This window comes from Equus caballus, chromosome 2 (assembly GCF_041296265.1).
Source record: "Equus caballus isolate H_3958 breed thoroughbred chromosome 2, TB-T2T, whole genome shotgun sequence".
Classification (NCBI taxonomy): Eukaryota; Metazoa; Chordata; class Mammalia; order Perissodactyla; family Equidae; genus Equus; species Equus caballus.
In genome coordinates, this window is record NC_091685.1 from 25442752 (window position 1) to 25470383 (window position 27632).

General features: G+C 40.9%; 1 protein-coding gene across 50 annotated transcripts in view; it reads left to right on the forward strand.

Annotated features, from left to right (window-relative positions):
• The first annotated feature begins 804 nt into the window (after positions 1-804).
• The window catches only part of PUM1 (pumilio RNA binding family member 1), a 122680-nt gene continuing 95852 nt past the window's right edge, over positions 805-27632 (forward strand). For 23 of the 50 annotated variants that reach the window (XM_023634703.2, XM_070260520.1, XM_070260541.1 and 20 more), the window contains exons 1-2: positions 1105-1237; positions 5165-5538. In XM_023634703.2, the coding sequence (XP_023490471.1) occupies positions 5176-5538 (363 nt within the window). In that variant the 5' untranslated portion in view covers positions 1105-1237; positions 5165-5175. Of the gene's footprint in view, positions 1238-5164; positions 5539-27632 lie in introns of all 50 variants that reach the window. The other 27 variants (XM_070260534.1, XM_070260549.1, XM_070260537.1 and 24 more) reach the window with 12 other exon arrangements.

The window sequence follows — 27632 nt, forward strand, 5'->3', positions numbered from 1 at the left end:
TCTCTTTTGGTTTGCTTGTTTTCAATTAATTAGAGAAATTCCATATTTATCATGAAGATTAACCCTTTGTCTACCATGCATATTGCAATATATTTTAGCTATTTTCTCATTTGTTCTACTTTGTCGATGGCCTCTTTTACTGTACAGATGTTTAAATTTCTTTCAGTTTTTAAAAGTGATTGATTTAGATTCATTATAAACACTTTCCCTCCTCCAATTATAAAGCTTTTCCCCTCTTTTATCCTCTTCTGGTCTTTTATAAGTATCGTGATTTGCCTACCTTTTCAATCCATCTTGGGTTTACTTTGAGACAGAACAACTGTGTCTTACCAAACACTACTGATTCGAAAAGTCACTTTCATCATCAAATGGCCAAATTTCTATTCATGGAAACTGGGCAGAAGGACAACAGCTAACCGTGATGGCGTGCTTACAAATAGGTTCGGCCTTACGTTTTTCGTTTAATGTTCTGCTATCGCTGTCTTGAGATTCCTAATAATTTTGGACAAGGGGCCCCACACTTTCATTTTTTGCCAGACCCCGCAAATCAAGCAGTGGTCCTGCTTCCCCGTCCCAGGCCCTGGACTAAGTACTTTACATGTATTCTTCCGCTTAATCCTCACGGTGATTCTGTTGAGTAGCCGTTCTCATTTTCCTCTTCATTTTACAAACGGGGCAATGGAGGCAGGAAGACGAAATAAGGCCACGGAGCCAGAAAGCTGCAGCCAAGGGGTTTGAAGGCAGCACCTGTTACGCCAGGGCCCCGCGAGCAGGCGTGCGTGAACACTGCAGGCTGTTGCAATCTGGGGCTGAAACCGGGAGGGCGCGCGGCCGGGAGGCGCCCATCTAAGGTCCCCGGTCGACTCGCTGGCGCGTCGCCGCCCCGACCCCGCGCGCCCGGCCCCGCGGGCCGCCGCCTTCTGCCCGCGGCGGCGCGCGCTCGCCTAGCGGGCGGGCCCTCGCGCGCGCAGCGGTTGTGTTGCCTGCGAGTTTCCCAAGTTCACACAGGCCCCGGGTTGGCATGGCAACCGGGCAACCTGTTCCAGAGCCGCCTGCCTTCTCCGCACATGCCGCTGCCACCGCCGGAGCCGGGGCCAGCGCCTATCCCATGATGCACCGCGCCAGCCCAGTCCCCAGTGGGCCGCCATGTTGTCAGAGTGAAAGGTAAGGGGGAGCGAGAGCGCCGGAGAGAGAAGATCGGGGGGCTGAAATCCATCTTCATCCTACCGCTCCGCCCGTGAGTATCCGCACCCCGCCGGCCCCAAAGGCTGCTCCGGACCCCCAGCGAGCAGATTGTCCCTTTGTATTGGTGTTTGAGAGCGGTTGGGGGGGCGAGAAGGGCTTTGGAAAAGCCGCCGGGGCCCTGGCGGAGGCTTCTCACTCGCTGTTCCTCGTACATGTTTTGGAGTCAGCAGCAAGGCCCCTATTGTTATCAAAGGAGGGAGGGGGTGGGGAGCGGGGTGGAAGCGAGGAGAAGGCCGGGGCTGTAGGCCTGGGCCCGGGGCACAGCCTTGCCTCTCCATTTCTGCTCGGCCCGCTGGAGCCCCCGAAGATTGATGCTGCCATTCGGGTTGCTTTTTGGATGGGTTTGCGAAGCTCCGATCCCTGTGTGTGGCCATGGAGTGGAGAGCTCTGCCGCCCGGGGTTTCTTCGACTTCTTGAGCTTCCGTGGCAGCGCCGGAGCGGGAGAACAATAAATCGCCCCAGGAGCAGCCGTGGCCCTGGGCTGGGGACCTCCGGCGGGGGAGCTGGGCGAGCCTGAAACGTGGAGAAGGGGCGATCAGGAAGTTTCAGATCGCTTTTCAGGCTCCTGGGTGCTTGTGGCCTTTTGTTTCCGTGAGAGCTGGTGTTTTTTTTTGGTGGCTGCTTCCTCTTCGAGCCTCCATGTGTCGGTGCGTGTGTGTCTGAACTCGAAGAGGTGTTCACCCCTCGGTAGGAGGGAGACATACACGACACGAGGTAGTTTTCGTCCTTACAGCGTTCTTGGTAAACATAGATCATTTGTTATACTTGTCAGTACCACTCCCACGTCGAGGGAGGAGGACGCTCCTGTAACTTTTTTCCACCAGTTAAGGCCCCCCCCAGCCCCACGCACACGCACGCACACTCACACACTCACAATCAGGGAAGGTTTTCTCCTCCCCATCACTTGAAAGATTGTTACTCCTTATTGTCCAATTAAGAAAACAGTGTTCTTCCTTGTAGATTTCAATTCGTTCACTTCCTACTTTGAGATGAAGGAGGAGAGTTTGCGAGGCTTTCTGGGGCTTCTGTTGTGAAGTGATTTGCTTCTGAAACAATAGGCTTGCAGCTTTAGCTTTTTGGTTTGTTGTATGAAAACACGTAAAAACTCCCCGAGACTAGCCTCCTCCGAGAGATGTGGCTCCCCGGGCCGTGTTAGTAAGCAAAAGAAACATTGTGACCCGTTGCTAAGTTTAACTTTATAAGACACGCTTGGGGCCTGTTGATTGTTTATCTGGATCTTTGGGAAATACTGGATTCTGAACTTTGAGTTAGTTTTGCCTTAGCCACAGTTGAATTCATTCTATCCAAGGCCACAGCTTTTTTTGAAGTTGGGTTTGAAGTTTAGTTTGGGTTTGAAATGAACTGCTTTAAAATAAATTTGTGACCACAAAATGTTTTTTTCACGGTGGTGAAAATAAAGACCTTTTAAACATTTTAGTGGAAAAAAAGGGGAGCCGTGGAGCTAGATTAAACTTCCTTTGAAATAAAATCTTTATTAGTGATATTAAAAACACTTTGATGTACAGTTTGATAACTGTGGGAGAGTAACTAGAATCAGTGCTTATTTCCAGTTGCTAGTTATTTTTATAATATACCGTTTGAAAAACAAATTCATATTTCAAATGCTACACGTAACTTTTTAGTGGGCTTTGAGAGTTCTCTAAAAGTCATCGGCAATTTAAATGTTTGTTTCCTGATCTTTAAGTGACTGATTTCTTAATTTTTGTCCTGTAGTTGCCAAGATATTACAAAACTACGCGAGGCACATGTAAATTGCTTAGGTATTTGCTCACTTTCAAACTGTTCTGCCAGGTTTTCTCTTGTTTGAGAAACTGCCTTGCCTCATTAGGTAAAGCAGGAAGTCTCAGGGCATGTAGATAGCTTTACAAAAGCCAATTGTTTTGTTTGAACATTTTTATAGGGTCTCCCCTCCAACCCCCCCTCCCCGCCCCATTCCTTGTTCGAAGTTGTGTTCAGTGTGTTTCAGTGGGAAACACCTTTTTCACATGGAAATTCTTAGATAAGTGTTACGGCAAATCTTTTATTTCAGAAAAGATTGCATTTGCTATTTTTGGAATCCTTTTAGGGACTGGAGCTCCATTGCCTTAACTGGTGGTAACTGAATTCCTGGAATCTCAGCGGGGTGACATTAAATGTACCCAACATTTTTATATCTATTATTTCATTTTGATTAAAAAAAGAAACCTTGTGAGGCATAGAGGAAGGATTTCTTCCATTTTCTAGGTGAGGAAACAGGCTCAGAGAGGTTGCTAGTTTAGTGGTAAACTTGGGTTTGGGATTGTCTTGCTTGCTCCAGAACAGATTCAGATCCAACTCCCTCATAGAAGAAAAATGAGGCTGGCTGCTATTGGTAATAAGAGGGCAGTGGGTTCTTTTGAAAATCAAACAGAAAGGCTTTAGCTGGTTAGCACTTTGCAAAGACCTATGGTAAAGACGGCTATGACTTTCTGGTTTTGACACTTAAGTGTGAACAGGATTCTATTCATGCCAGCAGAAACTGAAGTCCGGAAAGCTAGACTACCCCAGTACCTGTAGTGAGGTGCTGATGGCTTGGAATTGTTCATTGAGACTAGGCGTTTGCCAATTAGGCTTTGAGCAAATTACAGATTCTGTTGTGTCTTAGTTCTGGCTTCAAAACATAAATTAGTTGTGAGAAGCAGATGTTTCTTTATCAGGAGCTTTAATTATTCTATAAATAGAAATAATTTAATAGATTATTCATAAATCTTGTGAGTCTGTTTTTGAAATGTCACTGGGGTTAAGGAGAGAGAAAGCGTCTGTAGTAGTTGACTCTCATGTTGATAGCCTTGCAGTTAGACTTTAGGGTCTATGGACAGGCGTCTTCTGGTTGGTAACTGATTAATTACTTTGTAACAATTTTTTTAAAGTATCCACAGGCTGACAAGTGTTCTCTCTTATGTACAAATACAGTTTTTGATTTTAGGAAAAGAAAGTAGTAAGGTTTCATAGTAACATTTGGAGGTTCTTTGTTGATCTTTCCAGAGAAAAGTAGCAGATGCAAGTGATAGAAACGTTCCTGTGTTGATTTCCTGGGGAGTAGCAAGGGATTGATAGAAGGAACTAGGCTTGGGTGCACAACACGTTTAGGTTTGAATCCCTTCCCGGCAAGTCACCAGCTGAATGGCATTGGGCACATCCTGTGGCTTTTCTGTACCTTGGTGTTTTCATCTGTAAAATAGGGTGATGAGATAATGTCTACAATATATTTGCCACACAATTGTTGCTGTGTTGAGGCGTCTGTTTTTTTCTGCAGTGACACTTTATACTAGGAAAGTGTTTGAGTTTGGTTTGGTTTCATCCTGTTTCTAGGAGTCAAAGTACTCATGGAGTAAAAATGTGATTACACGTACAGTAATTGTGAATTACTGGTAAAAAATTTTGAATTTTTTCCCATCAGGAGGCCTTATTGTTTCTTCAAGGAGCAGACTATGAATATGTTGGACATTTTAAAGGGTCCTTTCAAGTTTTAGACAATCTGAGTCATTGCTAATTATATATGGGGTTTGGATTTTTGTTTGGTTTATTGGCGTATGTCTGCTCCAGCTGTAAAGCGATATTTTATGAAGCTCTTGTTCATTTAAAAAGTATCTAAAGTTTCCCTATGGCTGCTGTCTTGAGTGCTTCCTGATCCCAATCCCTTGTCAGAGTGCCTGCCACCACCTACGTTTATTTCCATATGCACGCAAACTCAGGAACGTAAAAATGAGGTTTCAGTTTAGAAAATTGCGTATATAATAAAACATTTGGCTGCTTGGTAGAAACTGGTTGTAAATGATGTATTGCAAAAGACCTGGGGCTCATATTTTTGTCTTGGTGTATATCGAGTTCTGCTTTTAAAAATGCAAATTTTAAACGTTTATAACCTGTTTGTCCTTAGGTGTTGGTGGAATGAGCGTTGCATGTGTCTTGAAGAGAAAAGCAGTGCTTTGGCAGGACTCTTTCAGCCCCCACCTGAAACATCACCCTCAAGAACCAGCTAATCCCAACATGCCTGTTGTTTTGACATCTGGAACAGGGTCGCAAGCGCAGCCACAACCAGCTGCAAATCAAGCTCTTGCAGCTGGGACACACTCCAGCCCTGTCCCAGGATCTATAGGAGTTGCAGGCCGTTCCCAGGACGACGCTATGGTGGACTACTTCTTTCAGAGGCAGCATGGTGAGCAGCTTGGGGGAGGAGGAAGTGGTGGAGGCGGCTATAATAATAGCAAACATCGATGGCCTACTGGGGATAACATTCATGCAGAACATCAGGTAAAGAAAGTTCCCTCTTCCAGCTTTGAAACTCTTTGATAATCTGTCCACTTTGGCTATCTGCTTTCGGTGAATGTCTTTAAAAGCCTAAATTGTTAATTTCATTTGGTCTCAACTAAACAGTCACTTGTTTTAAAGGATGATTGTTGTAATATTGTTACTGGATCACTTATTCTGGTGCTAAATAGTAAATGACCGGTTCACTGAAAAAAAGACACATTACGTTAACGTGCACATTATATTTTTGGGTATACTTTTTTTAACGGTACTTTTTTTCCTATGACGTATATTCTTTTAAGAACTGTTTGGGCTGTTTATAGGCCGAATACATATTTTAGAGCCTTTCCTGTTGGTCGTGGGTGACTTTTGTTTTTAAGATGTTATACTTGAAAGTAGCGGAAGTGGATAACAAATCAGCTGCTCAAGAGAAATTTATTTGAAATGGAACTGATACATCTAATGTTTTGTGTCAGAGAGGAGTGAGTGTAGCTTCTAGGTTTTAACCATCTTTTTGTTGTAAGCACTTGTTTCATTTGGTTGATTTTAACATGCTTATTTTTAGTAATCCAAAACCACAGCTGGAATCACAGCGTATTTTACGGAGAAGAGAGTTTAGCCTGGTTGGTGTTTCCTAACTACCTGATAGTGATGAAAAGATGAGAACGTTTTACTCAGGCTGTTCTTTTAAATTGGGTATAGGTTGAATTTGCAAAGGTTCACTTGATATTGTCCCCATCTGAGTACTGATTTGCCAAAAGAACTGATCTTTCACTAGGCCTTTGGTGCGTCTGTTCTGCTTCAGAAAGGAGTCGGCCACAAGCACGCCTGCAAGTCTGAATTCTCGGTTGTGCTTCCCCTGACCCTTCCAAAGAAGGCTGCCCATGTCCCATAGTTCTTTACCACAGTAGAAACGAAGAGGTGGAACGCATCCTCTTGTTCCGCAGGGATTTATGGAGCACGTTGATCTTAGGTCTTTGGTTTACTGGAACAGTCATCAGTATCTGTGCTGCTTCATGAGCACCTACTATGTGTAGGCAGGGGCACTAAGACAGATGAGAGAGAAGGGGCTGCTGCTTGTGCGCTTAGGGTGCTTTTTAGCTTTATGATGTACCTATTACTTAAGACGCTGTATTTTCATTTCCTATTTGCTGGGAGTCTTGGAGGTCGGGATCAAATTTTATTCATCTCACTATCCCAGTGCCCAGAATTAGGCATATAATAGAGCTTCAGAAGGAATTTATTGAATGCATGAGTCCTTAATGCTTTGGCCTTAAAATTAAGTTGGGGAAAAAGGACATTGATGCAAAGATAGGGGTGTTGAATGCCAGCCTAAGATTTAATTCAGTCGGAAGCAGGGTTTTTGAGTGTCTGTGTATGGAGTGGCTTTTGTTCAGTGGTGTTTTGGGGAGATTGAGTTGGCACTAAGAGATTGGAGTGGGTAAGGCCTGGGACTAATTGGGTAACTACTCTAACAGCTCTGGTGTGAGCAGTGGAAAAGAAGTATGGGACTGAGAAATGTGCAGAATTTAGTCGTTGAGTTAGAAATCGTGGGTCCCTGGGGAAATGAAGTAATAGAGATGAAAATAGAGGGGGCTCTGGTTTGGGGACAGGTAGTTAAGTTTGGTGGTACACGTGTGGAGTCTGAGATGTAGGCAGCTGTGCGTGTAGAGGAAGAGCAAAGTAGAAGGGATTTGGTTTGGGTGGTAGCTGTGTAGGGGGCAAAAGTGGAAGGCCTGTAATTTTTGCCTTTTTTGGCTAAATATTGTTTAAAAATCATAAACGTTGATTTTTAAAATCTATATCCTAGGAGCTGGCCAGGTGGCATATGGTTAAGTTCTCACACTCCGCTGTCACGGCCTGGGGTTTGCAGGTTTGGATCTCCGGCGCGGACCTAGTGCTGCTCATCAAGCGAGGCTGCGCTAGCATCCCACATAAAATAGAGCAAGAGTAGCACAGATGTTAGCTCAGCGACAGTCTTCCTTACGTGAAAAAAAGAGGAAGATTGGCAGCAGATGTTAGCTCAGGGCCAATCTTTCTGAAAAAACAAAAACAAAAAAATAAATAATCTATATTATAGATTTATGAAATCTCGTGTTGGCTTTCCTAGTGATAGGCTGATGGGTGAAAGCTGACAGGAGAATCAAGGTGCTTGGCTGAGTGGGCAAATCAAACTCTGGATCAGGCCTTGGCAGGGCTCTAAGATCTAAAATCTGGCTGTGCTGTGCAAGTCAACAAGTGTTTATTGAAGGCTTACTCTGAACTCTGTCTTATGCTGAGCCCTATCATAAGGAATCATATATGATTTGTTTTTTTAATTTTTTTTGAGGAAGATTAGCCCTGAGCTAATATCTGCCACCAATCCTCCTCTTTTTGTTGTGGAAGACTGGCCGTGAGCTCACATCTGTGTCCATCTTCCTGTGTTTTATATGTGGGACGCCTGCCACAGCATGGCTTGATAAGCGTGTGTAGGTCTGTGCCTGGGATCTGAACCTGTGAACCCTGCACCGCCGAACCCTGCACTGCCGAAACGGAGTGTGAACTTAACCGCTACGCCACCAGGCTGGCCCCATATATGACTTAGCAGTTTTATCTAGGTTAGTTAGCAAACCAGACTTAATGTTAAGTGGCAAAACCTGTTTCATACCCGGGGGCCTAAACGAATGACCCAACTTGGAATTGGCACTCATCACAACACTATTCTGTTGGGCTGGACACATGCTAGAACGAGCAACGTTAGGGAACTCAAGGTAGTTGCTGTGTTGCAGCCGTGGACCAGCCACCAGTCAGCTCTCCTGCAGTCCTTACAGCATATAGTAGTTTTCTGGTTTTGGTGTTGATCTCCCCTCTTGGACTGGACCATTCTAGGGCAGAGACTATTGTGTTTTTCATGCCCATTTCCCAAGAGGTGTCTGAAACTTTTGTGTTGATTGAATTTGTGAAGACCCCAAGTTCTTCAGCTTTGCACTCAGGTAAAGCAGTGGATCTTAGAGCTCAGCTGTCCTGCTGGGAAACACTGGCCACAGGTGGGGGCCACTAGGACGAGCAGCAGTGGTGAGTAGTGTAATTGAAGAGTGCAGGGGCGGCTCTCTAGGCGGAGAATCACTGCCCTCAGCAGCCTCTGTTTCGGGTTGGAGGAGTAAGAGGGTGTCCCATGTGTCGGGTGGGAATGCAGAAGAGGTTGCGAATCACTGACAGTGACAGAAACATTTCCTGAGCCCTGTGTTCCAGGCGCTGGGCTGTGTATTCCCTGTATTTTGTCCTCAGAACAATCCCCCAGTGGAGATAATGCTCTTGAGAGATGAGAAACTGAAGCTTAGTTACTGCGTAGACCCTGGTTTTGAAGCCAGGTCTTTGGGCTTTCACTGCTCTCTCTATATTTCTGCCTCCCTAGGAATATTTGTAGCCTTAAAACTAAACCAAACCGAAGCCCACTATTGCAGCAAAGTAGCACATGCCAAGGTCAAATAAGTATTTGCCATAATTTTGCTTGAATTTTAGAGATGATAAACTTGCTGATACAGGGAGATGAATACAAATGTTTATTTTTCTCCTATAATTACAGGAGTCCTTGTTTTCCCCTCAAGAGCAGTAATGCTAAAGTCCGGCTTTTTTTCAGTTTTGTTTTTATTGCATGTGTATTCTAAGTAGTAATTGTGGGAAACTTATCTCTGCAGAGACAGTGACTCAATATAAGGTAATCCTGCTGCCAGTATATTCTGCCATCCACAGGGCTGGTATTCCTGTTTGGTGGGCCTATTTCCTTACCCTTTTTTTTTTTTAAGTCCTTTTGGCATAATGGAACAAAATTTAAAAAGATTAAATTGGCAGAATGCTCTCACCAGTGAGCTGGTAAAGGAAACAATATCACAGGCTGTGGTGTCAGCCAGCAGTGTTGGAGGGAAGGGAGCTGTTTGTCATGCCAGGTACTTTATATCCGTTCTCATTGTTACTCCCTTTTCTGAGCAATTAATTTTTTACACTTAAAATTTTTTTTTTTCCCTTTTGAAGTTAGGATTTTCCTGCCTGATGTAGGAATTCTCTTAGTGTCTACGTTTTCCCCTCCCCAGAACCCCAGCACATAGTCGTATATCCTAGCTGTAAGTTGGTCTAGTCCTTCTGTGTGAGCCGCTGCCACAGCATGGCAACTGACAGAGGGTGGTGTGGTTCCGCGACCCAACGGAGAGACGAACCTGGGCCGCTGAAGCCGTGAGAGCACCAAACTTGAACCACTGGGCCATCAGCCTGGTTCTTCTCCCTTCTTTATAGTGAGTTCTTTAAGCTGTGTCTAATATATAAATGACTGCTTTTCTTAATGTTTAAGTTTTATTTTCTGAGTATGAAACTTGACAAATAATTAGCATACAGCTCTTGAAATAAAAGTTTAAAACATTAACAGCTTGAGAAGACGTGTTGAGGTGATATGCAGTACTTTAAAAATCTTGCAAACTGAGATATTTAAAATTAGGTAAAACTAAAATTTAGAAACCGTAAAATAATATTGTGAGGTGAGGAAGAGTATTTAGATTTGTTTGTATGGTTATTCAAAAAGTTATAATGTACCGCAAACTCTTTATGGTCTTTCTGTATTTGTCTTTTTTTACCTTAAGAATATAAACATGGGGGGCTGGCCCGGTGGCGCAGCGGTTAAGTGCGCATCTTCCGCTTCTCGGCAGCCCGGGGTCCACTGGTTTGATCCCGGGTGCGGACATGGCACCGCTTAGCACGCCATGCTGTGGTAGGCATCCCACAAATAAAGTAGAGGAAGATGGGCACGGATGTTAGCTCAGGGCCAGTCTTCCTCAGCAAAAAGAGGAGGATTGGCAGATGTTAGCTCAGGGCTAGTCTTCCTCAAGAAAAAAACAGAATATAAACATGTATCACTTGTTTTAATTCATAAAATTATTGTATGTCGTATAGTTAGAAACTGTAAAGCCCTAATGTTTGGCCAAATTGAGGTCTTTGGAGGAGAGTGAGTGAAAGCAGTCCCATGAATTTTTTTTTTTCCTGTAAAATTTACCCATAGTAAACAGGACACTGGATGTGGATCGAGATGTTATAAAACTCTAGAAAACACATCTTCCTATGTAAGTGAATAATACTGTGTAAAATTTTGCCTACAAAAAAAGTTTTCTGTATTTATTTTAACAGTAATTTTGATAACTTAAGATTTTTTTTTCTGAGTAGTATTAAAGGTTTTGTCCTGCAAAGCCCGAGGTCTGACTTGCTGTGATTGTTTTATTATCTTATTGTGAAATCTGTTTTCTCTGTAAACTGCTGTGAGATAAAGTGGATGATGAAATAGGGAAAACATTTTAAAGTTGATCAGTTGAACTGTGGCCTCTGTACTGGATTTAAGAGGCAGAGTTAGGTAGAGGCTCTGCTTTGGGAGAAAGGAAATTTAGAGGACAACACAGTTTTCTCACTTTTGCTGGTAGTTTCTTGGCACTAGGACGCATCAGTATCCACCATCCGTTGGCGGCTGGGGAGATAGTTCTAGATAGCCGGGCAAGGTTCAGTGGATGAGTCTTTTCTTGGCCTCTTATTTGTACCCCTTTCTGTTTCACTTGGTGTTGCTGTCTTCTGGTGGTCTCCTGACACCGACCCCTGACATGTCCGTCCTTCTTACTGTCCAATGGCTGAGAGTTAATCCTTACACTTGTAATTAATAAATACTATGATCAACTGGGAGGAAGTGCAAGTATTCCCCATACTGGGAGTCTTGTCATTCCCTAAGATCCTTTTTTTTTTTTTTGAGGAAGATTAGCCCTGAGCTAACATCTGCTGCCAATCCTCCTCTTTTTGCTGAGGAAGACTGACCCTGAGCTAACATCCGCGCCTATCTGCCTCTACTTTATATGTGGGATGCCTACCACAGCATGGCTTGCCGAGTGGTGCCATGTCTGCACCCAGGATCTGAACCGGTGGACTCTGGGCCGCTTTAGCGGAATGTGCACACTTAACCATCTCGCCACCGGGCCAGCCCCCCTAAGATCCTTTTTTATTGTCCCTGCTGAATGACTCTTAGACCGGGAGTCTCTTGTCTTTCTGCATAGATGCTTATTAGGTGCCTCAGCATTTAGGCCAGTGGCGTTTAGTAAACATCATGCATTAAAGCAGAGTAATTCATGCCTTCATGTTTTGTTTTTGCTTACACCTGTATTCTTAGAGCCTTTTTCATTATATTTGGGGTTCTCAAAGACTTAACGTTATGTACTTGGTCAAAGGATCCTCGGTAGGCCTTCTTTGATTATAACTTTAAGGATTATTTTCCAATTTTAAGAATTAGTTTCCAGTTTGAAAAAAAAGTATTCAGTCAGATACCTTTTCTAATGCTGTGGTATGTGTGTGGTTCCTAAGTGAACAACTTGCAGAGGTTTCTGGTACATCTTTGTTTTGTTTCAGAAGGTTTTTGGTGTGGCATTAGAAAAAAAATTAGAGGATTGGTGGTAATGAGCTGTAACAATGGGAAAGTAAGGGTATGTCAGGAAAACGAAGGGGGTAGATTTAAGATTTAGAAATACGTACCAGAGTATGGTGGGCTATAGAATTTGCTCTGGGTGTCCCTGTAGCCAAAGAGAAGAGGGAAATAGGGCGAATCACGAGATTGTTAGTAAGAGAAAGCACCGTGGTTCCTCAGGAAGGGCTGGGTTTCAGACTTGAGTGTGGATGGGGTTGAAGTGCCTCATAACTGTGAAGTCATATGATACTGTTTTTCATTAAACCCCTCTCTTCTTGCAGAAGAGACGCACGTCTTTTGTGCGTGTGTCCATTTTCTCCCAGGCAATGATATTCGCTGATTACTTTCTATAGGCTGAGCCTGAGTACAGAATCATGCTTCCGGGTATTGTGGAAAGAATACTTAAAAGAAAAGAGTTCTGGCTCTTGCTTAGAATCCATCTATTCACTGTTGGGAAATGGCTTAACACTCACAGAGGAATGGAGGGTTGATGATGAACACGATGCCAAGAGCAGTAAGTGCTGAGGGTAGGGTAGGAGTTTGTTGTTGTTGTTGAGGGACCTCTAACCCTTCTTCTGTACTCTTTACGCTCCGTTTCTTCATCTTCTGGATGTCGTAGGAGCCATAATGGGAGTGTGGCTTCAGCTCAGTGCACTGCTCTGGTGTTTTGCTCCCTGCTGTGAATACTGTTGAGAAGTGCGGTCAGTGATTGGCAGTGGGTTGGATGAGTTGAATATTTGGGATTTTGATTAAAGAGCTTGGGCCTGAAGGGCGTACATGGCATTGGTGATAAGACCTGCAGTTGGAGAGTTACTGGACCTTTGCCAAAGAAATGTTGTTCATGTTTTTTTCATGTAATATTTTTTGAGAACTGTTGGTTTTTGAAGTGCCATATTAATGGTTTCTGAAGATCCTGCAGACGTGGATTTGTCTGTTTATCGCCTTTAGTAAGTGCTCTTTTATGGTTAAAGTACCTTTCTTAGTGTTTTTATGAATCTCATCAGGAAAACTTTGAGGTTTGTAGAAATTGGGGCCCTAAAGATTTTTTTGTAATTGCTCTATTGATACATAATTCATCCATTAAAGTACAGTTCATTGGTTTTTAGCAGATTCACAGAGTTGTGCAGCCATCACCACAGTCAATTGTAGAACATTTTCATCATCTCAAAAAACCTGTCCCCAGTAGCAGTCACCCCCCCAGCCATCAGCAACCATCAGTCTCTGTGTCTGTGGATTTGCCTACTTTCAACATGTATAAAAGGAATCATACAATATGTGGTCCTTTTTGACTGACTTCTTTGACTTAGCGTAATGTTTTCAAGGCCCATCCATGGTGTAGCATGTGTCACTGCTTCATTCCCTTTTGTTGCTCAATAATAGGCCATTATAAGATATCTACCACACTTTGGTTATCCCTTTATCAGTTGATGGACCTTTGGGTTGTTTCCATTTTTTGAGTATTACAAACAATACTGCTATGAAATTCATTTACAAGGTTTTGTCTGGACATATATTTTCCTTTCTTTTGGGTACCTAAAGATTTTGAAAGGTGCATAAGTCTCTCATGTACAGATAGAAAAACTATGGGGATTTCTTCCCTGCACGGTGCCTTTTAGAAATAGAGGTTGAGAGGGCAAGTCTATCTACAGCTGTACACTGTGGGTTTGGAGTTTTTCCAAGCAACAAGTTTTACTGGGGCTACTGGCAACTTTCTTCTCTATCTATAAAGAAAATGTTTTCAAGTTAGCAGCGTAAATTAACTTGTTTATAACCCTGGGAAGAGGAATGCTTACCTTATAGAGAACAGGTGTTTTCAGGGAGCTACACTCTTTAGAGGTCATGAGTATTCAGTCAATTGATCTGCTGATGACAGATAGTTTTTGGCTATTAAAGAAAGTTCCCTAAGGATTTTAGCCACGGAACAGTTCATTAACCTAATTCTGGTTATTGTATGTATTTAAAAGCACCATACCTGCTGTTAATTAAAAAAAAGTTCTTTAATTTGCTAAGAATTTATTTATTCAGATTGTTCTTTTTTCCCTCCAATTGGCCAAATTAGAGAGATACTACTTCTGTGGATCAGAAGCCTAGTAAAAGGCAGAAGAATGTGATTAGTATATCGCTGTTTCTCTGAAGAAACCTCCACAGTTTCAGGGAGGGAGGAAGGAGTTCTAAAGAAGGTTGTTTCGGAGTGAGGATTGCTGGGAGTCTCCACTGAGCCGAGCGCTGAGACGCTGCAGTGTGTCTGCGTGACACAAACACGTCGGATGAGAGTAATTGTATATTAGATACAATTTCATTAATTTATTATCTAGAAAATGGGCTTTAAGCTCTATGTTCTCATTAAGAGTGATGTATGGAAAAAGGACTGGGAGGATAAATGGCAAAATACTGCTTTTATTTGTGTAGGTGAAGAAAGTGGCACAGACGCTAATTTGGTTTTTTACACATTTTATATTTTCCAGCTTTCAGACCCTGAAATTTTTGTAGGTTTAAAAAGAAAAAAAAAAGACGAACCGTATGCCTTCGAATGAAAGTGAATCGGCTGATACATTTCCAGTGGAATTTGGCCGTTGGAAAAGATCTTTGAAATTACTTAAGTTTTTTTCCCCCCAATGCAGTGATCTCCTTTACGTTAATTATCTCTGTTTTAGTAAAAGTCTGTGTGTTGGACGGAGATAGGTGAGCGTATCTAGTGAGATATTGAGTACTTCCTTTCTGGATCTAGAAGTCATAATGATACTTACTTCATAAGCTGTGTGCTGGAACTGTTCTAGGCTTTTTACATAGGATTTAAACCCCCAGAAACTGTATGTTGTTGTTGTGTTTTTTATTTTTTTGCTGGGGAAGATTTGCCCTGAGCTAACATCTGTTGCCAATTTTCCTCTTTTTGCTTGAGGAAGATTTGCCCTAAGCTAGCATCTGTACCACTTTTCCTCTATTTTGTATGTGTGTCACTGCCACAGCACGGCTGCCGATGACTGGTGTAGGTCTGCGCCCAGGAACCAAACCCAGGCTGCTGAAGTGGAGTGTGCTGAACTTAACCACTAGGCCATGGAGCCGGCCCCCGTATCTTGTTTTTTATTGTTTCCATTTTATGGGTGAGGAAATGCAGGGTCAGAAAAGTGAGGTGCCATGTTTTGGGGTCTCATGAATCATCTGTGTTGGAGGCACTTAGCTCATGCTCTTTCCACCAGACCCGTCTGTTTTGAGATCTGCTGCACCTCATGGAGTGTCAACTTGTCCCTAGGACACACACAGGCCCATTTTACATGTCACACCGCCTTTTCAGCCCTACTTGCTGCTCACGTGTTTCTAATGTAGAGGCACCAGTAAGAGTTTACTTTGCTTATCTAATTCTAGAAGCCCAGGACTGGACGTGTAGTAGGTGCTCAGTGAATGGCATGATGCTGTTCAGAACTGAACGTGCTAGCTTCCTTCGTTCCCTGTCTTCTGTTTCTGTGGATGGCATCTCCATTACAGGCAGTCCAGGAATCTCAGGTTCTTGCCTCCCCCCTCCAACAGTTCCAGCTTTATATCCACATTGCCGTATTCGATGGGCTTGTATTTCTTGCCTGGACATTTACGGTAGTCTTTGGACTGGTTTTCTGCACTGCCCCCTCCCCCCTTCTTCCCTCTGGCTATTTTCTGTGCTGCTGCCAAATTGATATTTCTGAAGACACAAATAATGCTTATGTCTCTCCCTTGCCTATACTTTGTTTTTTGCTTTTCTTTTTCTCTTTTTTGGTGAGGAATAGTGACTCTGAGCTAAGATCTGTTGCCAATCTTCCTCCTTTTTTTTTTTTTTGCTTGAGGAAGGTTGTTGCTGAGCTAACATCTCTGTGCATTTTATGTGGGATGCCACCACAGTGACTTGATGAGTGAGTCTAGGTCTGCACGCAGGATCCAACCCTCTGAACCCCGGGCTGCCAAAGCGGAGTGCGTGAGCTTAACCACCATGCCACTAGACCAGCCCCTGTTTTTTGCTTTTCAGTTGCTTTTGTGATAATTTCCAAGCTCTTCCATATAGCATCACGTAGGCCCTTTGTGTTTTGAACCAGTTTACCTCTGCAGTCTTTATTGGCACTCCACTTCAGCTATACTGAAGTTTTTGTTAACTCTGAACACAAAGAGGTGGTACGCGTCTTGTTGAAGTATTGAGCTCCCTGAGTTGGGGTTGAATATTTACTCTGTCCTTCACCACGAGTACTAGGAAGCTGTTCAGTAAACAGATTCTTGGGCTAGAGTTCAGACCTCCTGAATCAGAATCTCCAGTGGTGAGGTGCGTTCGTGTGCTCTTTAAAAAGCGCTCCCTCGCGACCCTCATGCGCGTCTTGGTTAAGAGCTGCTGGATGGTTCTTGGGGAGAATCTTTCAGCCTTGTCTCTTCAGCACCTGGCGAATAGTATGTGCCTCATAAATGATGAATGGATGCCTTCTGTCATCAGGGCATGTGGAACAGACTTCTGGAGTGGAGTGTTTTATTTTGAAGAGCATTGAGACGTCATTTTGAATGAATAAGGTGTAAGGTGTAACACTGTGTATGGTCTTGAATTCTTACTGAGAGGCTTTGGGACTGGAGATAAGGAGCCATTAAGGCTCCTTTATTTATTTATTGAAGGGTTGCATTAAAGAACTTTTAAAGTAATTTCTCTCAGCTCTGGTTTTATGCTTTTTTGTTTTGTCTTTTTTTTTGGGATTTCTTGAAACAGTGTCAGAGATGGACATACAGAAGGGGCTGTAGGAGCAAGGTTACTTCCCTTAATTTGTAAAACGTTAAAGCTTTGTTTCTGTTCCCAGTCACATCACATGTTGGGAAGCAGTGCCCTACTGTTTCAACCTAATACATTGTCAAGTTCATTCCTGTTCTCAGATAGGAGTATTATCTGCTAGTGTAGTTCAAGGAGATAGTATCTTTATGAAGATAGATACTATTTGGGTTTAAGGTTTCTATTGGGACATAGTATACAGTGTGAATATTAAAATGCAAAATTTTTTTCTCTATTATGGTTATGGATGTTGTTCTAAAGTGGAGTTTTTAAAACAGCTTTATTGAGAGATAATTCACATACCATACATTTCACTCCTTTATTTTTTTATTTTTATTTTTTTTAAGAGTTTTACTTTTTATATTTTTGAGGAAGATTAGCCCTGAGCTAACTGCTGCTAATCCTCCTCTTTTTGCTGAGGAAGACTGGCCCTGAGCTAACATCTGTGCCCATCTTCCTCTACTTTATTTGTGGGACGCCTACCACAGCATGGCTTGCCAAGTGGTGCCATGTCCGCACCTGGGATCTGAACTAGCAAACCCCGGGCCGCCAAAGCCGAACGTGCGCACTTAATTGCTGCGCCACCAGCCCGGCCCCATTTCACTCCTTTAAAATGTACTATTCATTGGTGTTTACTGTAGTCATAGAGTTGTGCAATCATCACCACAATCAAATTTTAAAACATTTTCATCACCCCAAAAGAGACCCAGTACCCGTTACTAGAGACTCTCCACTTCCTCCATTCCCCTAGCCCTAGGCAACCACTAATCTTTCTGTCTAAAATGGAATTTGGGTGGCCGGCCCTGTGGCTGAGTGGTTAAGTTCCTGCGCTCCGCTTCGGCGGCCCAGGGTTTCGCAGGTTCGGATCCTGGGCGCGGACGTGGCACCGCTCATTGTCAGGCCATGCTGAGTTGGTGTCCCACGTGCCACAACTAGAGTACACAACTATATACTGGGGTGGGGGGGCGCTTTGGGGAGAACAAGAAGAAAAAGAATTTGTTTTGATAGTACATGATTATTCTAAAAAATTTCATAATCTGTTTTTCAGAGTTAATTACTTTTAACAGTTTGGTTCATTTCCTTCCAGACTTTTTCTACACATATATAAACACAGATTCGTGAATGTGTTGTAGTTTTAAACCAAATGGAATCATTCTCTCCCTCTAAATATATATTACACAAGTAGGCGTCTGTGTACACACTGTAGTCTTTTCGCCCTTAATACATTGTGGCTGTACTTTCAGGTCCATAAATACGTCTATATCCTTTTTAAGGGCCATAGTGCATGGAAGTAGAATAATTTATTTCGACTGTATTATCCTAGATTGGTGGACTTTTAGGCTGTTTTCAGCTTTTGACATTCTAAACAATGCTATAGTAAATAATACTATAGTTGTATTTTTGTATCCTGGAGTCATTTCTTTAGGATATATTCATAAAAGTGAAATTGACAGATTAAACAAATATTACATTACATGTTTCCACACTGTTCTCCACATAGATTGCGTCAATTTAAAGTTCCATCAATACTATATGAGTGTTCTTTGTCCATTTTTTTCTGTGAGTGTATTTGTTATTTTCCTAGATTTATAAGACTGCTTTTATATGTCTTTTAACTTTGTTTATTGTGTCTGTTGCAATTCAGAATTCTAAATTGTATGTAATCAAAAGTGTTGGTCTTTTGCCTTTGAATTCTTTAACTTTATGCTTTTAGGCCATTCCTCACCCCGTCTCCATTGGAGTTTATTTCTGTGTATTGTACAGGGAGGAAGTAATGATGTAATTTTACTTTTCTCAAATGGGTAACAAGTGATCCTAGCACCATTAATTGATTTGAAAGATCTCCTTTATAATAAATTGTCTCCCTATATACTGGATCTATTTTGACTCATTTATTGGTGTGCTTATTCTTACTCTAGGGCTAGAATTTTTTCTTTTTTAAAAAAAATAATCTTGGGGCCGGCCCTGTGGCCGAGTGGTTAAGTTCGCATGCTTGGCTGCGGCGGCCCATGTTTTCGCAGGTTCGGATCCCGGGCGTGGACATGGCACCGCTCATCAGGCCATGCTGAGGCAGCGTCGCACATGCCACAAGTAAAGGGACCCACAACTAAAATATACAGCTGTGTACTGGGGGGATTTGGGGAGAAAAAGCAGAAAAGAAAAAAAAAAAGATTGGCAACAGTTGTTAGCTCAGGTGCCAGTCTTTAAAAAAAAAAAAAAAAAAATCTTGAGCTGGTCCGGGTGGCTGAGTGGTTTAAGTTTGGCATGCTCTGCTTCAGCGGCCTGAGTTCAGTTCTGGATGTGACCTACAGCACTCTGTCAGTGGCCATGCTGTGCTGCTGGCCCACATCCTGAAAAGCAGAGGAAGATTGGCACAGATGTTAGCTCAGGGTGAATCTTCTTCAGCAAAAAAAGAAAAGAAAAGAAAAGAAAAAAGGTCTTTATTGAGGCATAATCAACATAAAATGCACACATTTTAAATGTACGGTTTGATAACTTTTGACATATCAAACTTTTCACCCGTGAAACCATCACTGTAATTAAGATAATGACAATTCCCATCTTCTCCAAAAGTTTCCTTGGCTCTTTTTAATTCTCCCCAGCAGCAGTCACTGATATGCTTTCTGCCTAGGTCTAGACTTTTAATTATTGTATTTTAATGGTATTTGGAATGACATTAAAACATTCTTATTATTTCTAGAATCACAGGCATGCCCCATCACCCAAGGTTTTCTAGTGGCTGCTTCATTTGCTTGACTGCTCCTCTCTCAGATATCTATAAAAGTTGCTCTCTCACCACTTCAAGTCCTTTCCTTAAATGCTTCCTTGTCAGTGAGGCCTTCCATGAACATTACTTAAATTGCAACTCTGTCCCCCTTTCCTGCTTTAATTTCCTCAATAGGCTTTGTCACCACTTTGTAAATTTTTCTGCTTTCTGAAATGTTTATAGTGAGGGTTTATTGTTTTTAGAATTCAAAATTACCTAAAACCCATATTTTTAACGGGAGGAAAAAAACCATGTGTTTTGATTTTTACATCCCATTTCAAACATTGTTCCATGGCACTCGTAGCCTCCAAGTTTAAAACCTCATAAATGTGCTATACCTTACGTCCCTGTCAGCTTTAGGAGGGACCACTTTCATGCTTTGTGACCTCATTGTAATACCGACTAAGGGTAAGAAACTAAAGGTAGTAGCTGTTTTCAAAAAGGGGCAACTGAAGGTTCACCGTTTGCATAACATCAGGTGGAATTCCGTCAGGAAACAAACCAAATTAATACTTCCCAGTACTTCAAAGATTCTTCAGCTCGGCTTCTCTGCCCTTGTATTCTATCTCCTGGTTAAGAATCGCTGATTTTTCTTTCTTTTAATTCAGAGGAGATGGAACTCTTTTTAAAATATTTTCTCCTGCAGATACAATTTGGGTTTCTGTGTTATGCTCTCTCTTAGGAGGATAAAGTCCAGAAGGAGCTCTTTGATGTGCCCCATAGCTGCCCTCTGAGTTATGTTGCTGTGATTTATTTGGAGAGACAGACTCACGGAGAATTCCTTATTCCTTTACAAACTATGAACAGCACAGCGTTGAAACAAAGGAGCGGGAAGGCTTAGTCTCAAGGCTGCTGGATGGAACGTTTTCTGGGCCTCCTGGCTGAAGACCTGTCAGGACGCTCTTATCTCCTCTGCCTCCGTTTGTATTGTAACGGCAAAATGAACTGTCAACTGAGAAACTTTCTCAGAGAAGAGTTAGATTAATAATGTAGATTGTCCCTGGTGTCACGCCATAGTTTATTCCCTGTACATCTAAAAACATATCAGCCAGCTTTGTAAATATGTTGAAACAGAACGAGGGTCATTTTTGTTGGCACTGTTTTGTTTTTCACTATTACGGGTGAAGTAAGGACCCTTTCCGTGGCCTAATTCCATTCTGTGTATCCTCATAAACAGTAATTTAAAAGTCAAATAAAACATTTTTCCCCTCCCATTAAAAATAATGACTTATAGGTTATTTTTGAATTCTAAAATTAGTAAATCTTCGTTGTAAATATTTTGGAAAGTATAGACAATTGCAAAATTATAAAAACACCCAAGAAACAAAGCAAAAAAACCCAACCACCAACTGTAATTCAACCTTCTACGAGACTCTACTGTTTGTTTTTTTGTAGTATGTCCATCTTAGTGTTTCTATTTAGAACTTTAAAGAAGGTAACTGAATGATTTTATTGCATTTATAGACAGGAAAATCTTCTCTTTGCTCCTAATAAAAAGGATGCTTACTTCTTTAGCTTTACCTTTTTTTTTTTTATTTGATGGGTGGTGTGAATTTTTACTGATTATTTCTCTGTTTGGTTAACCATTGGAGAGGTTAGAGCTAGATTTATGGCTCGTTTTTAGCAAGTGTGTAGGACTTAATTGTATACATTTTATAAAGTAGGCTCTTCTCATTTTCCCTCTGCCGTAATTTTCTCACTAGTTGAAACTATTTGATCTTTTTGTAAATCACTCTAAATCCTTTGTGGGACAAGTTGAGATAAAATAAAAACATTTCTGTGATTATAGTTTTCTATCTTTTTTGGTCTAATATATCAAAATATTTTCTTATGACAGAATATTTCCATAGATAATTTTAAGATTGTATAATATTCCTTTCTATTTAATGGGCTCATTCTTTTCTATAGTATTTCTTAATATTGATCACTTAGGTTTCTAAACTTTTACTGTTGTAGGTGGTGCTATAATCAATATTTTTGTTTGTCAATACTTGCAGTTTGAATTATTTTCTTAGGTTCTTGGAATGGAGAAAACACTGTTAGTCCTTTGCAGTGGTATTCTCCCTCTTGTGTAATTATTTTTTTCCCATTTTTAAGATATAAATCATACAGTAAAATTCACCATTATTTTAGTATACACTTTTGTAGGTTTTGACAAATACACATATTCATGTAACCACCACAATCAAGATGTAAAACAGTGTTGACACCTTCCCAGATTCCCTGGTGCGTCTTCATAGTCAGCTCCCACTAATCTATTTTCTCTCCTTAGAGTTCTGCCTTTTCCAAAAGGTCATATACTGTAAATGTCTGTGGCTTTTGAATCCGGTTTCTTTCACTTAGTATAATGCTTTGAGAATATGTGTTGTTGTGTGTAACAAGAGATTGGTCCTTTTTATTGCCGAGTGGTATTTCATTAAATAGTTGTGTGACAGTTTGTGAGTTAATTTTCACTCTCCTGGTTGGCTAGGGCACTTGGTGTAGTCATTACCGGAAAAGTGGCACGTGGGTGGCGTGTTTATTACTTCTTTCTTTATGTTGTGTTTCTAAAGCCTTTATACATGAGAGGCAGTTGTGTGAGGATATAAAGTCTTTGGGCCGTAGATAGTGGACCTTACTTTGTAGTCTTCAGCTGGAGTGTTCTAGAGCACTGAGGGTAAGTGCGGGTTTTTTTCTGTGCTGGGTTGCTGAGGGAGTTCTCCCGCTTGGGACAGTTTGATCAGGATGTGATTTTCGCATACTATGTCGTGAGACCTTTTGATCTGTATGGTTTTGCGGCTTGAGAAATGTTCCTTCACTTGTATATTTGATTATTTTAGTTTTTTCCTCAGGAACTATCATTTTTAAGTTGTATCTTTATTATTTATAGCAGTGGTCTTTTTTAAAATTAAAATTTGATTTAGTTACTTGTCGAGTTACGTGCAGTTGTAAGAAATAGCACAGAGATCCTCTGTACACTTTGCCCCTGTTTCCCCCAGTGGCAACATTTTACAGGTAACCTTGTGTAGTAGAAACAACGTCGCAGCTAGGATATTGACATTGACACAGCCCAGCCAGTCTTACTCACATTTCTCATTTTATTCCTACTCATTTGTGTGTGTGTGTGTGTATTAATAAGTTCAATATAATTTTTTCACCTGTGTCTATTCATGTATTTACCACCCCAATCAAAATACTGAAGACTTCCAAACCCACCAGGGAGCCATGAGTAGTCCTTTTTATAACCACCCCCACCTCTTTGTGAGGCTGGAGTGGCTTCTCTCTGCCCTCCCCCCCCCCCCCGCCCCAATCTATCCTGTCTGTTCTCCATTTCTGTAATTTTGTCGTTTCAAAAATGTTATATAAACGGAATCATTCAGTGTGTAGCCTGTGGGGCGGGGCCCCTTTTTCTCTGTGTCGTTTCTTGGAGACATATCCAAGTTGCTGCGTGTAGTAGTTCATTCCTTTTTCTTGGTGCATCCTGTGCCATGGAGGTGCCACACTTTGCTGAACCTGTTGAAGGACATCTGGGCTGATTCTGGTTTTTAGTTATTACAAATAAAACTGCTATGAATGTTCATGTGTTTTTGTGTTCACTTAAGTTTTCAGTTCTCTGAGATAAATGCCCAGGAGTGCAATTGCTAGGTCATGGTAGTTACATGTTTAATTTTTTAAGAAACTGCCAAATTGTTTTCCAGAGTGGCTGTACCTTCTTACGTTCTTACCAGCAGTGTTTGAATGATCCAGTTTTTTTGTACCCTCATCAGCATTTGATGTTGTGACTATTTTTGTGTTTTTTTTTGGTTGAGGAAGATTCCCTCTGAGCCTTGCCACTCTTGCTCTTTTTTTGCTTGAGGAAGATTAGCCGTGAGCTAATATCTGTGCCAGTCTTCCTCTATTTTGTATGTGGGTTGTTGCCACAACATGGCCGCCGACAAGTGGTCTAGGTCTGTGCCTGGCAGCTGAACCCATGAACCTGGGCTGCTGAAGTGGAGTACCCCGAACTTAACCACTATGCCATGGGGCAGCTCCCAGCACAGTGTTTTTAAGGTTCATGCATATGGTAGCGTGTATCAGTGCTTCCTTTGCTTTTTGTGGCCTAATAGTAGTCCTTTGTGTGATATACTGTATTTTGTTTATACATTCATCAGTTGATGGACATTTCTGTTTCCATTTTTTTCAATTATCTTTTGTTTCAATGGATATCTCTTCCTCTGGATTGAGTTCTCAGTTTGTTTGCATTATTATTTATTTGGCTTACTACTCTTTACTGCATTATAGATTTTAATTTTGCTAGCAAATTTTGTCTTTATATGTATGTTTATTCTCTCCTCCACTCGGTAAGTCGTTTTCCGAAGTCTTCTGTTTTATGTCTTCAGGATGAGAATTCCTTTCCCTGGTTAAGTAGTTTTCTCCCTGTAGTCTCATGGTAACTTATTTCCTTTTGTTGCTGAAGTAACAGAGAAGAATCCTGCCGTTTTGGCCACAGATGGGCAGTGTGGGTTGTTAGATCTTCAGATGGACAGCTGGGTGGCAGGCCAACATGCACAGCTCCTTCTCTGTTTTTGGGTTTCTAGCAGGCTTTCATCTAGTGAAGCTTTGTTGGATCTGGATGGTTCTTTTTGTCTTTATTGCATAAACATTTGGAGCACCCCAGACACATTTTGATCCTCAATATAGAACACTGCTTAAGAGTCAGATTCTGGAGTCAGCTGGTTGTGCAACTTCGGACAAGTTATCAAACCTTTCTCTGCCTAAGGTTCCTCTTTTGTTAAAGAAGCGGGGAAAGGAGGATAATTAAGAATTATTTCACAGTTTGAGAATTAAATAGTGCACATTGCTAAATAGGGCATAGTAGGTACTAGCTGTTATAGTAATTATTATGTATGGTATAGAAAGCTCATCCTGTTTTTGTTCTTAGTGATGTCCCTGTGGAACCTTCTGGATATACCAGTATAACCAACTTTTTTGTTTACTGTTGGATAAAATAACTACGCAATGAGCACCTTTGTGTAGAAAAGCTTATTCTTTATTTTGGTTATTTAATATGTTTCTAGAACAGGATTACTGGTTTGAAAGGTATTAATATTTTAAAGACTTCATAAATGTTAAATTTATTTTCAGAAGCTTCCTTCTGATCTTTTCATAGGCATTATAGAAAATGTAGGAACTACTGAAGAAGTTTTAGGTTAACATTTGAATATATTACTTTTCAGTCTTTTGTATGTGTCTCTATATAGAAATATATACATTTTTCTGTGTTTTTTGTATATAAAAATATATTCATATTCTATAAAATATATATGAATATATAAAAATATATATAAAATTCATATGAATATATTTTTATATATACAGATTTGTAGCCTACTTTAGAATTCTTACACATACACATATCTCCCTCTGTTTAAGAATTTTAAAAATGTTATAAAAAGCTGCATAAAATTCTATAAATGATTGTATGCTATATTTAATAATTCTTACTTTGTTTAAATTTTTTACCACTTTTCCCGTCACAGTGCCAGGTTGGAGATCGTTGTTAACAAATCTTAGACCATGTTTCTGATTATTTGCTTGGGCTAATTTCCTAGCAGTGGAATTACTGGATCAGAGGGCATGAACATTTATAAAACTTGATGCATACTGTCAAATTTCTTTCTTGAAAAGCTTGGAAAAACATGACCAAGTGTTCTTTTAACCAAGATAAGAGCCATTTAAAAAAGCTGGCTCTAGAAGTCCCATTTCTGCTATTTTATCCCTCCTAAGACTAAGGGTAATTTCTCACATTACAAATATTTGTATGCCTGCCTGTTGTGTTTAGTGCTGTGGGGATGCCCAGGGCGACAAGACAAGCTGCCGCTCGTGGCCCGGCTGATGGAGGGCGGTTTTGCTTCTCTGGCTGTGACTTCAGGGCGTGAGGAGACAGCAGAGAGACGTGTGCCATGGTCTTTGAACCCTAGTCTGCACTTCTCCACCTCGTCTGGCAGGAGGGGAGAGCACATGAGCTAGAGCAGGCTGTGTGTGCGTGCTCCCTCGTCCACAGGGACGGACACTGTACGCGTGCCTTCTAGTTAATAGTTTGTACTCTGAACTTATTTTTCAAAATCAGTGCTTTTCACTGGTGGTCTAAGTTGTACAACTGTTAAAAAATATTCACTGTCTCAGAAGTTGTAGAAAATTTATGTCAGTGGCTGTGAAGGCCCATAATTTGTTTTCTTTCATAAACTATTCTTACGGTGGAAATTTTTATAAACCTTTTATGCCTACTATTACTTGTCCATTAGTGAGCTCAAAGGATGACAAAAGAATCTCAAAAAATTTAATATTAGCAAAACTTTGGAAAAGCAATTCTGTGCCCTTTTTTTTGTGGACAAATATTTGTTGCTGTCAGACTACTTACATAGATTCTTATACTCTGCTAGTGAGATTGTTCCTGATTCCAATGATGGCAGATATGTTAAATTTAATTCCATTTTTTGGAAAGAGCCTGATACTTAACAGATTTCCCACAACCTAGTGTAGGAACTTTTGGGTGAACATTCTTGATTTATGTTTCTTTGCTTTTTCCCATTTGTCATCTCTTGAGATTGGTATTTCAGAACGAAACTTTTTACTGCTAATGAAGACCCTTTGATATGTTCTGCATTTGCAAATAACTATTTTTTTTGATGTAAATATGATCTATCTAGCTGTTTGGGAGTCTGTTTCACGTTTTTGGAATTTGTTCTTTTGGGAGTCAGGAATATTCCATTCAGAACTATGACTATAGATGGTAGTTTCCAGACAGACAGAGGTAAGATTTATCATTATCTTAAGTTTTACACTTTTTATTAGTTTCTTCTGTATCAATTAAACAGTTTCTCTCCATTGAAAATGGTTTTGCCCTCATTATTCATTTCAGCTTGATCATGATTGGTAAAATTAAGAAAAAGACTGACAGAACCAGCAGTTGTGAGGTTTTTGTATTTAAAGGTTAAAGGTCACTAGTAAATAGACTACGTTATCTGATTTTGAAAATATATTTGTTCTTTTTACTTTCTAAATTATTTTGTGTCTAGGAAATGCTGACATTTACGTGAGGTGTATATATTCTGGTAGTCTGGTAGCAAAACAATTTTGATAACTTAGAGTTTATCATTTGGGTCTGTTAACCATCCGAGCAGAATGCCATGAACACATTAGATAATATGTGACTTTAATAGTATTTACTTTAATTGCTAAAGGTAGTAGCAATTTTTAACGATAAATTTAAAAAATAGAAGTTCAGCCTAATCCTGGCTTCTGTAGTGACTTCATTTCCTCCCTCTGTATCATGGAAGAGAGTATAAAAATAGCACAGTCATCAGTTGCTGGAACAACTGTTTTTAACCCAGGTGTGCTGGAGCTTTTGTGCTTGCCTTTGATGAGAGAGAGAGAGAAATAGTAAAGGATATAGAGACCTGAATTTGAACTCCACTTCTTATCTTTATCAGTTATGTGACTTTGGACAAATTACATCTCTGAACCTTCATATAAAACGGAATAATGTCTATTTAGCAGTGCCAGTGCCTTGAGACTCAGCAAATGCTGATATTTAGTGTTGTTACTGACAATGAATAAATAAGAATAGGAACATTCATAAATAAGATAGTGTAGTGTAGGATTTGCAGCCACTTAAGCCAAAAGAGTAGTTTTCTGTTCTTTTCCCCTCCAGTAATCAAGAAGAATGTCGATTTATTTATATTTTATTTGAGGAATGTAATAACTTTTTGCTTTTCTTACAAAATGGAGGTGAGTACCTGCATTTTAGATTGTTATGACTGTTAAAGAGATCGTAAAGCCTATAAAGAATTTATAGGACAGGGCCTGGCACAGTTAGTCTCAGTAAATATTAGTTGTTATTGTTTATAATACAGATGTGTCGTGGAGCAGAAGATGCTGTAGAACAGACTTACTGTTTTTTTTCCCCTTAATGATTAAACCCAAATTAGTTTAATTCTCATATTCCATTTCCTCTTCTCATTGCTCGTTTCTCCTGCTTTTGCCCGGCTTTTTCTTACTGGTGTCTCCTTCCCGTAATGGTTCTTGGCATCAGCTCTTCTGCTTATATTGTTCTGGATCTATGTTAGTGAAATGGAACCATC